Source organism: Canis aureus, chromosome 8, assembly GCF_053574225.1.
Source record: "Canis aureus isolate CA01 chromosome 8, VMU_Caureus_v.1.0, whole genome shotgun sequence".
Classification (NCBI taxonomy): Eukaryota; Metazoa; Chordata; class Mammalia; order Carnivora; family Canidae; genus Canis; species Canis aureus.
The window spans coordinates 8,112,053-8,127,356 of NC_135618.1; the positions used below are offsets into that span (position 1 = coordinate 8,112,053).

General features: G+C 37.1%; 1 protein-coding gene across 3 annotated transcripts in view; it reads left to right on the plus strand.

The window, feature by feature from the left end:
* AK5 (adenylate kinase 5) overlaps positions 1-15,304 on the plus strand; it is a 235,997-nt gene that overhangs the window by 40,148 nt on the left and 180,545 nt on the right. For 2 of the 3 annotated variants that reach the window (XM_077905097.1, XM_077905098.1), the window contains exon 6: positions 10,041-10,232. The exons of the other annotated variant lie outside the window; for it this stretch is intronic. In XM_077905097.1, coding sequence (XP_077761223.1) covers positions 10,041-10,232 — 192 coding nt within the window. The remainder of the gene's footprint in view (positions 1-10,040; positions 10,233-15,304) is intronic. 3 annotated transcript variants of the gene reach the window in all.

Below are 15,304 nucleotides of genomic sequence, written 5' to 3' on the forward strand. Positions count from 1 at the left end.
TATTTAAGAAATTCTTGTCGATCCTAAGGTCTAGAAGCTATTTTCTTATATGTTATCTCCTAAAATCTTTATCATTTTGCTTTTCACATTTAGATCTGAACATCCATTTGAATGAGTTTTGCATATCATATCATATAGAGAGTCAAGAGTCATCGGTTTCTATAGTCCAATTGTCAAAGTTCCAATTGTCAAAGTTCCACTCGTTGAAAAGACTGCTTTTCCCACCGCATTGCAGAGCCACCTTTGTCATAAATCATATGCCCATATATTTGGGCGGTGGATCTGTTTCTGAGTCCTGTCTCTGTTGCAGTGGTTCACTGGTCTTCCTTAAAACTCAGTACCTCACTGTCGTAATTACTGTGATTTGTAATGAATCATATTATCTGTCAATTAATTCTATCAATTTATTCTTTTTCTTTAAGATTTTCTTGAAGATTGCCTTGGCTATTCTTGGCCCTCTGCATTTTTAAATAAATTTCAGTCCCCATGACATACAAAATTTTAGCAAAGCTGCTGATATTTAGAGAATACATTAAATCTGTAGATCAATTGGGAAGCATTGACTTATTTTAGGATATTAAGTGTTCCATTCATGAATATGCACATACTTCATTTTGTTTCTGCCAAGGTCTGTGTAGTATTCTTATATCATTTTTCATTAGATTTTTCCACTAGGTGATTAAATGAATTTTTGGTTCAGTAGTATTTTTATTTTTTTCAGTGAGATAGCATTTTAATTTTCATCATTTATATATAAACACAGACTAATAAAACACATAAAACAGTAAACTTTCATAGTTAATATTTATAGGTGCATAGTTTTTCATGCTCATATGTTTTTAAGTATTGTATATATTAACAAATTTCACAACATATCATTATTCTTAGAATCGTTAAAAGACACCTAGAAATCTCATAATGTATGAGAGTAAATCACAACTTCTCAACAACAGCAACAAAAAAATAATGCCCTTTGACCAACATCTCCTCGTTTCCCTCTCTGCGCCCCTGACAACCACAGTTCTACTCTTTGTTTTTGTGAGTTTGACTATTTTAGATTCCTCATATAAGTGAGATCATGCAGTATTTGTCTTTCTGTGTCTCGCTCATTACACTTAACATAATGGTCCTCCAGATTCATCCATGTTGTCACAATGGCAGGATCTCCCACTTTTAAAAGGCTAAATAATATCCCATTGTACCAATATTCCACATTTTCTTTATCCATTCTGCCGACAAACATTTAGGTTGTTTCCATATCTTGGCTGTTGAGAATAATGCTGCAATGATTACGGGGGTGTGGATATCTCCTTGAGATATTGATTTTGTTTCCTTTGACTATATACCTAGAAGTGATATTTCTGGATTAAAAGGAGTTCTATTTTTAACGTTTTTGAGGACTATCTATACCATATTCCATAGTGGCTGTACCAATTTATATTCCCACCAACAGTGCGCAAGTGTTCCCTTTTCTCCACATCCTTTCCAATGCTTGCTATCTTTTGTCTTTCGATAATAGCCACTCTAACAGGTGTGAGGTGGTATCTCTTGGTGGTTTTGATATGCATTTCCCTGATGATTAGTGATGCTAAATACCTTTTTATGTACCTACTGGCCATTTGTCTGTATTCTTTTAAGAAATATCTGTACATTTTGCCCATTTTTTTTGGTAGAAAGTGGATTATTAGGAATTTATTTTCTCAGTGTTTAAAATTGAGATATAATTGACATATCATTAGTTCGTTTCAGGTGTACAGCATAATGATTCCATATTTGCATATCCAAAATGATCACAAGAATTCCAGTTGATACCATCACCATACATAGTTACAAAAATTGTTTTTCTTATAATGAGAACTTTCAAAATCCACCCTTCTAGTTACTTTATTTTTTTCTCCTTAGCCCATCAAATATCAAACCAGGTCTGATATTCATGTAGTTTTATCACTTTTCTATTGGCTAATGTTTCCATTGTATATTTTTTCCATCTTTTTACTTTTAGCATTTCTCATCTATTTCAAGTGTACAGCTATATTAAGCACCTCTGGTGCCCTATCTTATATTCTCACAGCACGCTATTTACTTGGCCATTGCTGCTGTGACTAGCTTCGTGCCATTGTAATGTGTGGCCACTCATTGGGTATATTTGGCTTCCTACCCAAGGAAATACCCATACACAGTGTGAAAGAATGGGGAATGAAATGTGTGGAGGTAACTCTTGACCAGTAGGGACAGGATCTGGTGGATGGAGGCTCCTTACATATGCCCCTCAGAATGTCCAGCAGCATGGAGGTACCAATCCCCAGTCACGGTGACCAGCTGGACACCACCTTTACATTGGCTTGCCTTCCCCCATTCCCCACCACCAGCTTTCTTGTTTATGGATGCTTTCATGCTACAAGACCATATGGCCTGAAAAGCCTAAACTATTTATCATCTGGCCCTTTACAGAAAAAAATTGCTGACTCCTGTTCTAGGGATGACAACATGCATCATTAACTTAATGTCTCATAGAATTCGGTATTTCTGCCACTTCCTGAACAAGTCCTTAAAACAGTTGAACTTCACGCACTTGCCTCATGACTAATCTCTATTTTTAAATACCACAAAGTCCTTTTAGTGTTCTTTTATATGGTCAATATTCATTTAGGTTTACCCACATATTTACCATTTCATTGCTGTTCATTAGCTCCTCTGGGCCAATTTTCTATTTTGGATCATTTTTCTTCTACCTAAAGAATATTTTTTAATGTTTCCACTAGTGTAGAATTTCTGATGACAGATACTCTCAGTTTTTGTTTGTTTGAATACATCTGTATTTATTCTTAATTTTTGAAAGATATTTTTACTGCATATAGAAAACCTAGGTTGGCAATTATTTTTATTGGCCCTTTAAAGATACCATTTCATTGTTTTCTGGCTTTCATTGTCACTTTTGAAAATACAGCTATTTATTGTTGCTATTCTGAAAGTAATCTTTCATTTCTTTTCTTCTGGCAGCTTTAAAGATTTGTTTTGTTTTGGTCTTTTTGTCTGTCTAAACTTTTAGCAGTTTTATTATGATACACTTAGATCCGAGGTTTTCTGTTTATTCTTTTTGGTTTTTAGATTGCTTCTTGAATCTGAGACTTGATATTCTTTGTGAGTTTAGAAAATTCTTAGCTACCATATTGTCTAATACTGCTTCATTTTCTGTCCTTTTTTCTAGAACTTTCTAAGCATTCTCTCATTGGTCTCTTTTGCTGTTTTCTGTAGTTTTCCTATCCCTGGCTCCTCCTTGTTTCATTCTGAATATTTTGTTCTGCTCTTTTAGTTCAGTAGTTGTCTTTTCAGATATTCCTGATTGGCTGTTAAATACATTTAATCACCTAACATAATGAGAATTTGGGGTGATTCTAAAGGGACTTAGTCCTGTGAGGTTGGTTCACATACTCTGATGGTGTGTAGCCTTGTAGCATCCAACCAAAAGGGGGCAGCAGTAGTAGTTTCTAGAGCTCCTTCTCCTAGTTTTTATCTCCTAGTCCCATAGCTGTTTAAAGTCTGCTATATTTTGTTATGTAACATATGTGCCAGTTGTAGGAAGAAATTATTTTAGCTAGATCACTAGTACTTGTACTCCATGCCTGAGTTGTACTATAAGCCATAAATGAGAAATCTTTTATTTTACTAGAATCTTCTGACACCAAATGACCTTCTCCTTTAAAAAAAAAAATACACACAAAGATATTTGAGATCTTTCTGAATCTGCTTAAAATATATGGAAATTAAACTTCCAATGTTTTGCTTCATCAGCAAAACTTTAGAACCCATTAATAAATAACTACAGAAACTGAGCTCTATAAATCAAGACATTTGTCAAGTATAGCTGCTATTGCATGTCTGCCAGTGTCTGAATTAACTAAAAATTAAAGACGGGGGGGGGGGGGGGGGAATTCTGCCCAGAAGTTATTCCATGTTAAATGATAGTAAAGTATAATTATCCTTTTTTTCCTTTTATGATCTAATCTAGCTTCTGTGGTAATGGTGTATGTTCAATAAATGTTTAATGGATGAAAGAAATAATTTAGTTTACATTTTCACTGTGGACAGAATAGGAAAGCAAATTTAAGCCCAATATTAGAAAGAACTTCCCAGTTATTAGAGTCTTCCAGTAACAAAAGGGGCCTGCTTTGTAAGTAATAGGTACCCATCCCAAGGAATGATTACCAGAACATTCAAGTTCATATGTTCAGCTTTAAAAATCACTTGTCAAGAGACTGTGGAGATAATTACAGGTTTGGCATTAATTTGGGTCAGATAACCTCTCAAGTTTTTTCCAGCCTTTAGTTTCTGGGATTTCAGTTTTTGTTCCAATTTAGTCTTCTTTCTCTCTTTGCTTCCTGGTTTCTGACAGTGTGATCTGAATTATGGAGTGTAGGCCTTGTGACACATCTTCATAAAGAATAGGCCAGTCAAAAGTACTGACAGTTAGGAACAGGGAGTATTAAAACAAGCTCACTTGGCAGTCTGACATGGTGAATACGTCTTTGCTTATCAAAGGCAGTCATGGGTTCTTTCCAACAGAGTAATCATTCAGGTAAGAGACTTTAAGTCAATGGACACAGGAAGATTGACATGTCTGTATAATGACAGAAAAAAAATTGACATAGTTGAGTCATTAGGAGAAATGATATCAGCAGTTGAGACACTTACTTCCTTGTAGACAAAAGTGGTATCTAAAATTTGTTCTCATTTATGTTTTCACTCATTCATTGAATCAGCAAATATATTTTGAGAACCTAGAGTAAGAAAAGGTATGTCAAGGATCTACTTTGTTTGGTGATACTTCTCGACATTTCACAATTAATTTTCTGAAAACTTTCTAGGGACTTAATATCTTTTAGAATGGAATGGTGTCTGTTTCTATTTTGGGGGAAAAACATAAACAATTCAAATATTTTTTCTTTTAAAATGGAATACTGTTGGAGAAGATGAGGCCCTAAAGAGCAGACATATGTAGGGGCTACCAGGAATCAGACGAGCATACTAGTGGCTGTGAGCACTTTGCTGAACAGTCAGCCTGTTATCCCTAGCTGCCACAATCCTCACCTGTTCTGTATTTTAATCTTTTTTCTATTTCTAATTATATCGTGTGTAATTTATGCCAAAGAAAGATAGCAAGTTAATTACAATTATGAAATTAAATAACTTTTCAGATTCACTTACTTCAGAGTCATCTTTATGAAACCTAAAGTTGCACTCGATGATCAAAATTCTTAAATATTTCACTTAAGTTTTCTGTAAACCTAAAACTACTTTTTGTTTTGTTTTTGTTTGTTTTTAAAGATTTTATTTATTTATTCATGAAAGACACAGAGAGAGAGGGAGGCAGAGACGCAGGCAGAGGAAGAAGCAGGCTCCATGCAGGGAGTCTATGTAGGACTCGATCCGGGGTCTCTAGGATCAGGCCCTGGGCCGAAGGCGGCACTAAACCGCTGAACCACCCGGGCTCCCCCTAAAACTGCTTTTCTAAAGAGTCTTTTACATCTATTCTCACTGGGAGATTTAGGAAAGTAGTGTTGGTACCATAAAATACCATAAAAGTAGAAAAAATTAAGCAAGAAAAGAATTTCACTTAGGGAAAAAGGTGTGGAGTTTGATTTTGGCCTTGCTAAGTCACAAGTAACATTAAGACTAACAGGTAGAGGGATCCCTGGGTGGCGCAGCGGTTTGGCGCCTGCCTTTGGCCCAGGGCGCGATCCTGGAGACCCGGGATCGAATCCCACATCAGGCTCCCGGTACATGGAGCCTGCTTCTCCCTCTGCCTGTGTCTCTGCCTCTCTCTCTCTCTGTAACTATCATAAATAAATAAAAATTTAAAAAAAAATAAAAATAAAAATAAATAAATAAATAAAAGTAACCAACTTTATAAAAAAAAAAAAAAAAAAGACTAACAGGTAGAGATGTTATATAAAGCATTTGAAAATACAGAACTTAGATTCTGTAGAAAGTTAGCGCTGAAAATGCAGATTTGAGATCTGTTGACTAAGGGTAGTGGTTGAAACCAGAACAGTAAAAAAACAATGAGAAGAGAATGAGAACCTGGAGAAATGACCTAAAAACAGTAACATGATCTAAGCCTAAAGGAAAGCCCCCACTTGTGAGCTTAAGGAGGAAAAAATGTGAGCCAAGAAAGTAAATAAATAAACAAATAACATAAAGTTAAAGGAGGACCAAGACAATCTAGAATCATGAAAATCAAGAAATAATAAACATGACTAAAATTTTTTGAGCACTTACCTTGGATCAAATTTGTGCTATGTATTTCACATACATTAACTTATTTAATCTTTATAGTAACTCAAGTAGGTAGGTCTGTATATCTTTATTTATAGATGAAGGCACAAGGCTTTGCAAAATTAAGCCATATGCCTGTCACTCAGCTGGCAAGTCCTAGGGAAAAAACTGGAATGTATGTTCCAGGGTTCATTTTCCAACCATGGTCTCTAGAGTGTACAAGACAAACCTCTGTGGTATTGGAAGAATATGTTAAAATTGCAATTATTTTATCTCTTCCTTTTTATTTTCATTTTTAAAAGATTTTATTTATTTATTGATGAGAGACACAGAGAGGCAGAGACACAGACAGAGGGAGAAGCAGGTTCCATGCAGCGAGCCCAATGTGGGAATCGATCCTGGGACCCCAGGACTCAGGTTCGCACCCTGAGCCAAAGGCATATGCTCAACCACTGAGCCACCCAGGTGTCCCTCTCTTCTTCTTCTTCTTCTTCTTTTTTTTTTTATGATAGTCACAGAGAGAGAGAGAAAGAGAGGCAGAGACATAGGCAGAGGGAGAAGCAGGCTCCATGCACCGGGAGCCCGACGTGGGATTCAATCCCGGGTCTCCAGGATCGCACCCTGGGCCAAAGGCAGGCGCTAAACCACTGCGCCACCCAGGGATCCCCTTCTCTTCTTTTTTAAATAGCATTTTTTGTGTATATTTTACAACATGCATCCTAATTACGTACATATTTCCTAAATTAATAGGTACCTATTTATTGGGGTATATGCTCAAATAATTTACTAGCGTAAATTATTTTGGATGTAAAAAAATTGGGAATCATTTCTTTAAACTGCTATACAAAACTGCCTTTTTATCTTGTCCCATCTTCAACAAGAGACTACGTTTACTTTCTATGACCATGATGTCTTTGAAATGCAGTATTAGTTCTAATTGAGCTAAGAAAGTTTATTTCATCTGTTCTTTTCAAGTCATTCCTTGTTATTTTCAGACATTTGTGAAAGCTTTTGGGTTAATTGGTTCTTTGTAATAGTAAAAGGAACACAGGCCTTAGACCAGACAGACCTAGGTTCTAATATCAGCTTTGATGTTTGACCATCCAACCTCAGACAAGTACCTCATTTCTCAGAGCCTCAGTTTATTCATCTGGAGATAATATGTACCTTGTAGAGTATTGCAAATTTTACCAATATCATAAGAAAATAACTTAGCACTGGGCCTGGCATATAGTAGATACATTTATTTATTTATTTATTTATTTATTTATTTATTTATTTACTTACTTAATTACTTACTTATTTACTTATTTATTTGAGAGAGAGAGGGTTTCATCTGGTGGGGGAAGGAAAGGAAGGGCAGTGAGAGAGGAAGAAAGAGCATCCTAAGCAGGCTCTGCACTACTCAGCCCCATGCAGGGCTCCATCTCATGACCCTGAGATCATGACCTGAGCCTAAATCAAGAGTTGAACACTTAGCGGACAGAACTATCCAGGTCCCCCTATAACTGACAGTTTTTAAAGGACAGCAAAAAGTAATAATAGGAGCAGTACTTGTTTACTGCAGAGATTAGTTATAGTCCGCTCATCAAGTCCTCTCTAAAATCTGGTCACATATAGCTTTGAAAAAGTTTTGTCTCTACTGTTCTTAATTCAACCTGGAAACTTGTTTGAACATGAACAAAAAGTATTTTCTAGAAATATAGAAGGCACTGCATGTAGCTGTGCAGGTTGGGGAATGCCATTTACATGAGCTACAGGCAGACCTCATAGATTTTGTGGTTCAGGTGCAATAGTGAATATCACGATAGAGTAAGTCAGATGAAGTTTTTGGTTTCCCGGTGCATATAAAAGTTATGCTTATACTATACTGTAGTCTATTAAGTGTGCAATGGCATTACGCCTAAAAAACTCAGCATACATACCTTATTAGTTTAAAAATATTCTATTGTTAAAAAAAAAAGGTCTAACCATCATCTGAGTTTTTAGCGAGGTTTAATCTTTTTGCTGGTGGAGGGTCTTGCCTTGATGTTGATGGCTGTTGACTGATCAGGGCGGTGGTTGCTGAAGCTTGGGGAGGCTGCAGCAATTTCTTAAAATAAGACAATGAAGTTTGCCCCCCTAGTCAACTCTCCTTTTCATAGATAATTTCTCTGTGCTGTCTGATAGCACTTTACCCACAGTAGAACTTCTTTCAGAATTGGAGTTAATCTTCTGAAGCTCTCCTGTGCTTTATCAACCAAGTTTATGTAACATTCTGAATCCTCTGTTTTCATTTCAACAATCTCCACAACATCTTCACCAGGAGCAGATTCCATCTCAAGAAACCACTTGCTTTGCTCATCCATAAGAAGTGACTACATAAAGTTTTATCACGAGATGCAGCAATTCAATCACATCTTCAGGCTCTACTTCCAATTCTCGTTCTCTTGCTAGTCCTCTCACATCCGCAGCTACTTCCTCCACTGAAGTTTTGAACCCCTTGAAGTCCCCCATAAGGGTTGGAATCAGCTTCCAAATTCCTATTAATTTTGATATTTTGAGCTCTTATCGTGAATCACAAACGTTCTTAATGGCAGCTAGAATGGTGAATCCTTTCCAAAAGGTTTCTCAGTTGACTTTGCCCAGATCCACTTAAGGAATCACTACCTATGGCAGCTATGTATTTCTTGAATAATATGTATTAACACAAAATGTGTTTCTTAAATAATAAGACTTGAAAGTTGAGATTACTCCCTGGTCCGTGGGCTGCAGAACCAGTGTTGTTCTGTAGCAGGAATGAAAGCAATGTTAATATCACTGTACATTTCTATCCGAGCTCTTGGGTAATCAGGTGCATTGTTAATGAGCGATAATATTTTGAAAGCCATCTTTTTTTCTGAGCGATGGGTCTCAACAGTAGGCTTAAAATACTCCATAAACCATGTTTTAAACAGATGTGCCATCATCCAGGCTTTGTTGTTCCATTTATAGAACACAGACAGAGTAGATTTAGCATAATTCTCAAGGGCCCTAGAATTTTCAGTACAGTAAATGAGCATTGGCTTCAACTTAGAAGTCACCAGGTGCATTAGCTCCTAACAATAGAGTCAGCTTGTCCTTTGAAGCTTTGAAGCCAGGCCTTGATTTCCTCTGTAGCTAAGACCTACATGGCATCTTCTTCCAGGATAAGACTGAAAATCTGCTGTTCCGTGTGAGCAACCTGCATGAATTATCTTAGCTAAATAACTTGCTAGATAACTTGCTGTAGCTTCTCTCTCAGCACCTGCTACTTCACCTTGCATTTCTACAATATGGAGAAGGCTTCTTTCCTTAAGCCCCACGAACCCCTCTCTGCTAGCTTCAGGCTTTCCTTCTGCAGCTTCCTCACCTCACAGCCTTCACAGAATTGAAGAGAGTTAGGGCCTTGCTCTGGATTAGGCTTTGGCTTTAGCTTAAGGGAATGCTGTGCTCTTTTTTGATCTTCTATCCATGACTCTCTCCATATCAGCAATAAGCCTGTATCACTTCCACTTCCTTATCATTTCTGTGTTCACTGGAGTAGCACTTTTAATTTCTTTCAAGAACTTCAAGGTGTACCTTTATAATAGCAATGACTCCTCCTGTTCCTGTATGGAGCAATAGCCCTAGAAATGTGCTGGCAAAGACCCAGGGGGCCAAAGATATAGCATCCTCAACAGAACTAAAAGAGCTGAATGCCACTGCCCACACTTGCATTGGCTGGTGTGTTGAATGCTTGTCTACTTGTTTGGTGTTCTTCGCAGATCTGTACTCCCGACTTGGTGGTGTTCTTGGCTTGTGCCAATCAGAGGCTCAAAGAAAGATTACTGAAGCGCGCAGAGCAACAGGGGCGGCCTGATGACAATCTGAAAGCTACCCAAAGGAGACTAATGAACTTCAAGCAGAACGCTGCTCCATTGGTCAAATACTTCCAGGAGAAGGGGCTCATCATGACAGTAAGTTAGCTAGATTTTTACATGTCCGTTGTAAGAACCATCTTTTAGGTTTCTAATTAACCTGTTCGCATTTAGAAACCCTCTTTACCTTAAAAAAAAAAAGTGGCTTTTCATGGGTTTTAGATACAATGGGAAAAAATGATAATTTTTACCTGCTTTGCCTTTATTAAGTCAGTATGATAAAAAATACTTTCACTTGAGTTTGATTTCACAAAAAAAGATAAATTTTAACCTTGGCTAGAATTCTGTAGCCCCCAAAGAAAAAAAAAAGAAACGATGTTTAAATAATTATTTGGATGATTTAAAGTAGTATTTACCCAATTTCTCAACTCTTATGTCTTTGGAAACCTAATAATATTGATAGACTTAAAAACACATACTTGACATAGTGTTACTAGACTTACATTGTAAGTCAGGTTTTATCACAATGTACCACATAAGAAAGTGAGATCCTGATGGCACAAAAAAGTCGCCTAAATGTTTGACTTGCTTTAAAGAAGTATTTCTATCTGAAAATGGAAGGCATTGATCTTTCTGTTCCATTAACGCAATGCTAATATTAATGTTTTTATAATTAGTTTGTTTTGTGGTTAATGATACTCAATGTACCAATGAAAGATGAGGCTAAATCATTATTTCATGCAGTTATTAGAATACGAGAAGTTAGAGGTGAAGATTCAGCTAAATTATGATCCCATAACATCAGAAATTCAAGTAGTAAAACAGAGGAGACAAAGGAATCATTGGCCATCTGAAGAAAACTTTTTATGGAAGAGGACCCTAACCTCAGGGCAGCTCCATGATAGTTGGATGGTGGCAGAGCTCAACAGAACCCTCCCCACAACCCTTGGGTTTTTCTTACCAGACCAGAGATTCTTGTCTAGGGAGATTACAATGCCTGGTAGACAATCTAATGAAAATAATGCATGCCTTTCTTAATAAAATGCATGTAAGGTTTTTTTGTTGTTGTTTTTTGTTTTTTGTTTTTTACAAATTTTAGGTAAATCTACTGAAGCTCATCCACAGGGCCCCTATGACCTAGCAATTACTGGATACAAAAATCTCATTAGACTAAGATGCCCTTAGATCTGAGACAGTCACAACACTTGAATAATAATCTCTTTGCAGTCTTTCTAGCACTATAAAGAAATATTTATTTGAGTCAAAGTTGTCATGTCAGGGAATTGTAAATCTGATCTGAAAATTGTTCACAGTGCTAGAGTTCACTTCATGGTCTTCAAGAGACATTGAAAATAGGAAAGATTCAAGAAAATCAGAGTGGATGTTTCTCTGGCTATTTTTGTTGAGATTGTTCTCTGTTTCTCTTGCAAATTACCAATGCTGACTTCGGCATTGTGTCATGAAAAAAGAAATTTACCCTCCAGACCAAACCCCCAACTGCAAGTGCAGAGCCAGAGTTTTAATTGATGTTTGCAAGGCTAAAAGGTATTACCAGAATGTCTCTGATTACTCCCTGCCTGTCACATTCGTCATCACAAGCAGAGCAGATTTCCCAAATGAATGCAGAGTGGAGATTGTTAATTTACTAATATTTTGCATGGAGGTGAAATGCCATTGCCTGTAATTGAGGGAGTCAATAACAATGTGGATGACAGCCTGTAACCTCACTGCTAAAACCAAATAAGCTTTAGGATAAATGCCTCTAATTACTGAGAGACTTGCCTTGGAAAGTCACCTTTGGAAAAGTGGTGAACACAAACACAGGCGAGGCTCTGGGGAATCGAATTAGAAAATTTTGTCTGTCAAAGGAGCAAGTACGGCATCCTGAGTCGCATGTCCTCCTTCAGAACGTGGATCATAGTTTGGTTTTGGAATTAAAATATATTTCATAGCATTTCTGCTTTTAACAGTGAGTTAAGTAATAAAAAAAAGATCATCTTTATTAATCACAACCATATTAAGATTTTAATTTTAAAAACCGGGAGTTAATAGATCAAACCCAAATATTTCCTTTTCTCTGTAGTTTTTTTCTGTTGCTCCTCCCTGACCCTCTTAATTGATTCATTTATTCATTTAGTAAATATTTATTGAGAACCATGGGGTGCCAGACACTCTGCTAGGTGCTAGGGATGCAAAGCTAAATAAGCAAAAGGTAAGGATCTTTTTTTTTTATTCCCTGACGTACTGCAAATTCCTAGAACAGTACCACCTACCTGGTTCATAATGTGCTCTCAGTAAATGAACAAAGCGTACAATCTATGGGGAAAGAGATTACTAAACAATGAATTATTTAATGTGATGACTGTCGCAAAGGAAAGTGTACAAGGAAGGCATCCTCATGTGTGTCACGTACTGTGTTAGGAATTGAGTCCTACCCACAAGTCAGATTAATCATTGGTCTGGGTGTGAAGTTCTTAAAGGCCACGTCCCTCAGTCCATCTGAGAAACTTAATTTTGGTGCTTCTCTTCCCTTGTTCTTTGGTTTCTGAAACTCTCACTTGAAATCTTATGCTCCAATGCCATGTAATAAATTCATGATGCTCCAGGACTTGGTCTACATCCGTAAATTGGAGATGACATCACCCACCATGTAATGTTCTTTGGGTGAATCTCTACGACTCAGATGCCCGACCTGTGAAATGGGTATAATCATCCATCCTATCTCAGCGTAATTGTTAGGGAGTAAATGGATGGATATCAAGTGTTTAGAACTGCCTGGAACGTTGTAAGGACAGTTTAAGTGATTAATACTGTTCTGTTATTCTTGTGTTTCTTCCTCTCTCATCCTTCCCCTTCTCATCCCATCTTTCGGAACCTACAATTACCACTAACAATGCTCTGCTCTTTGAGGACCCTCTGTTGCCCTTTCTCCCATAGATAGTATTGAAGAAATCCAAAATAAAGAATCTAGGTTTTAAAATTTTCATGCCAAATTCATTTTTTTCCTTAAAAATATCTGTTATCAGTTTTTAAATTGTCCCAGTGTTTTTTTTTTAAACTTCTATATTGTCTGTCTAATCAAACCATATAATGGCTGTGTCTGAGTAGTGCAGTTGGGTTGTGGCAAGCATCAGCTCATTGCTTTTTCTTTTTTACTTCATCATTGACTATACCTATTGGCAGATTTGACTAAAAAACAAACCCAGTGTGACTGAAGAGAAAACCTAATCAAAACAGGAAAATATGCTGTTATCTGAGTACTGTATCTTATTGACAGGGTTCACATTACATGGGTCTTTTCATTTTTATTCTTTTTTAAAAAGACGTATTTATTTATGAAAGTGAGAGAAAGTGAGAGAGCGAGTGAGCCCTCAAGCAGGGAAGGGGCAGAGGGAGAAGCAGACCCTGCTGAGCAGGGAGCCCAATGTGGGGCTCAATCCCAGGACCCCGAGATCATGAACTGAGCCAAAGGCAGCTGCTAATCAACTGAGCCACCCGGGTACCCCAGTTTTTATTCTTTCGTTATACTTGCCCATATACAGCCACTGTGCTATGGAATCACAAGGCTCGGATATTCGGGACTTCATAGAATCTTCTCAAATTTATATGTTGCTTTTTAACTTACTGTAGAGTTGGATGTAATGCTCATCATGTCTTTTACAGCTTGATGCTTCTAAGTTAGGTGCCATGAGTTCCCCCAAGTGTGTTAAGAGTTTTGTTCTGAAGTCTGAGTATTACTGGGACCAAGAAAGCTGCATCTGTAATCTTACTGAGTAAGCTCTGTTTCACGACATTTAGAAGCATTTGGACTGGATGCAGCTATGTAACTCTTGAACAAAAATTTCCCTTCTTTAGGTTTTTCAGGTCTCAATAGCATGTATGTGTCATGATCATTTTTTTATCTTAATTTTTAAAGCTTAAAAGAACCCTAGTCTATTTTAATCATCCTCGCTAAGTTGGATGAAACTTATTGAAGAAATAGTATTAGTGAAGACAGGTCAAGTCTCTGTAAGTTTGATGAACTCTTTAAAAAATATCCACGGTTTCGTTCATTGTTTTAAGGGTCTTCTAAGATGGTTGAAAAATAATAGGGTAAGATGTAAACGTTTATGTTGTTTATTTTCCAGAAGGCACTGTGCTGTCCATATTCTTTGCAGCCAGGGAAAGGGTTACACACTTGTGTGTATTGTGTGTATTCCTTTTTTTTTTTTTTTTTTTGATTGATGCTTTTATTTTCTTTTGGTAAATACCCAGTAGTGGAATTTTTGGGTCATATGGTATTTCTATTTTTCATCTTTTGGGGGAATCTCCACACTGTTTTCCATAATGGCTGTACCAATTTACATTTCCATCATTAGTGCATGAAGGTTCCTTTTTTCCACATCCTTACCAACACTTCTTATTTCTTGCCTTTTTTATTTTAGCTATCCTGATGGGTGGTACCTCATTGTGGTTTTGATTTGTATTTCCCTGATGATGAGCATCTTTTCATATGTCTGTTGGCCATCTGTATGTCTTCTTTGGAGAAATATCTGGGGGGTTTTTTTGTATATTTTTTATTGGAGTTCGATTTGCCAACATATAGTATAACACCCAGTGCTCTTCCCGCCAAGTGCCCCCCTCAGTGCCCATCACCCAGTCACCCCCACCCCCCACCCACCTCCCTTTCCACCACCCCTTGTTCATTTCCCAGAGTTAGGAGTCTCTCATGTTCTGTCTCCCTCACTGATATTTTCCACTCATTTTCTCTCCTTTCCCCTTTATCCCTTTCACTATTTTTTATATTCCCCAAATGAATGAGACCATATAATGTTTGTCCTTCTCCGATTGACTTACTTCACTCAGTGTAATGCCCTCCAGTTCCATCCAGGTTGAAGCAAATGGTGGGTATTTGTCGTTTCTAATGGCTGAGGAATATTCCATTGTATACATAAACCACATCTTCTTTATCCATTCATCTGTCAAAGGATATTGTGGCTTCTTCCATAATTTGGCTATTGTGGACATTGCTGCTATAAACATCGGGGTGAAAAAAAAATAATAAAAAAATAAATAAAAAATAAACGTCGGGGTGCAGGTGTCCTGGCATTTCACTGCATCTGTATCTTTAGGGTAAATCTCCAACAGTGCAATTGCTGGGTCATAGGGCAGATCTATTTTTAACTCTTTGA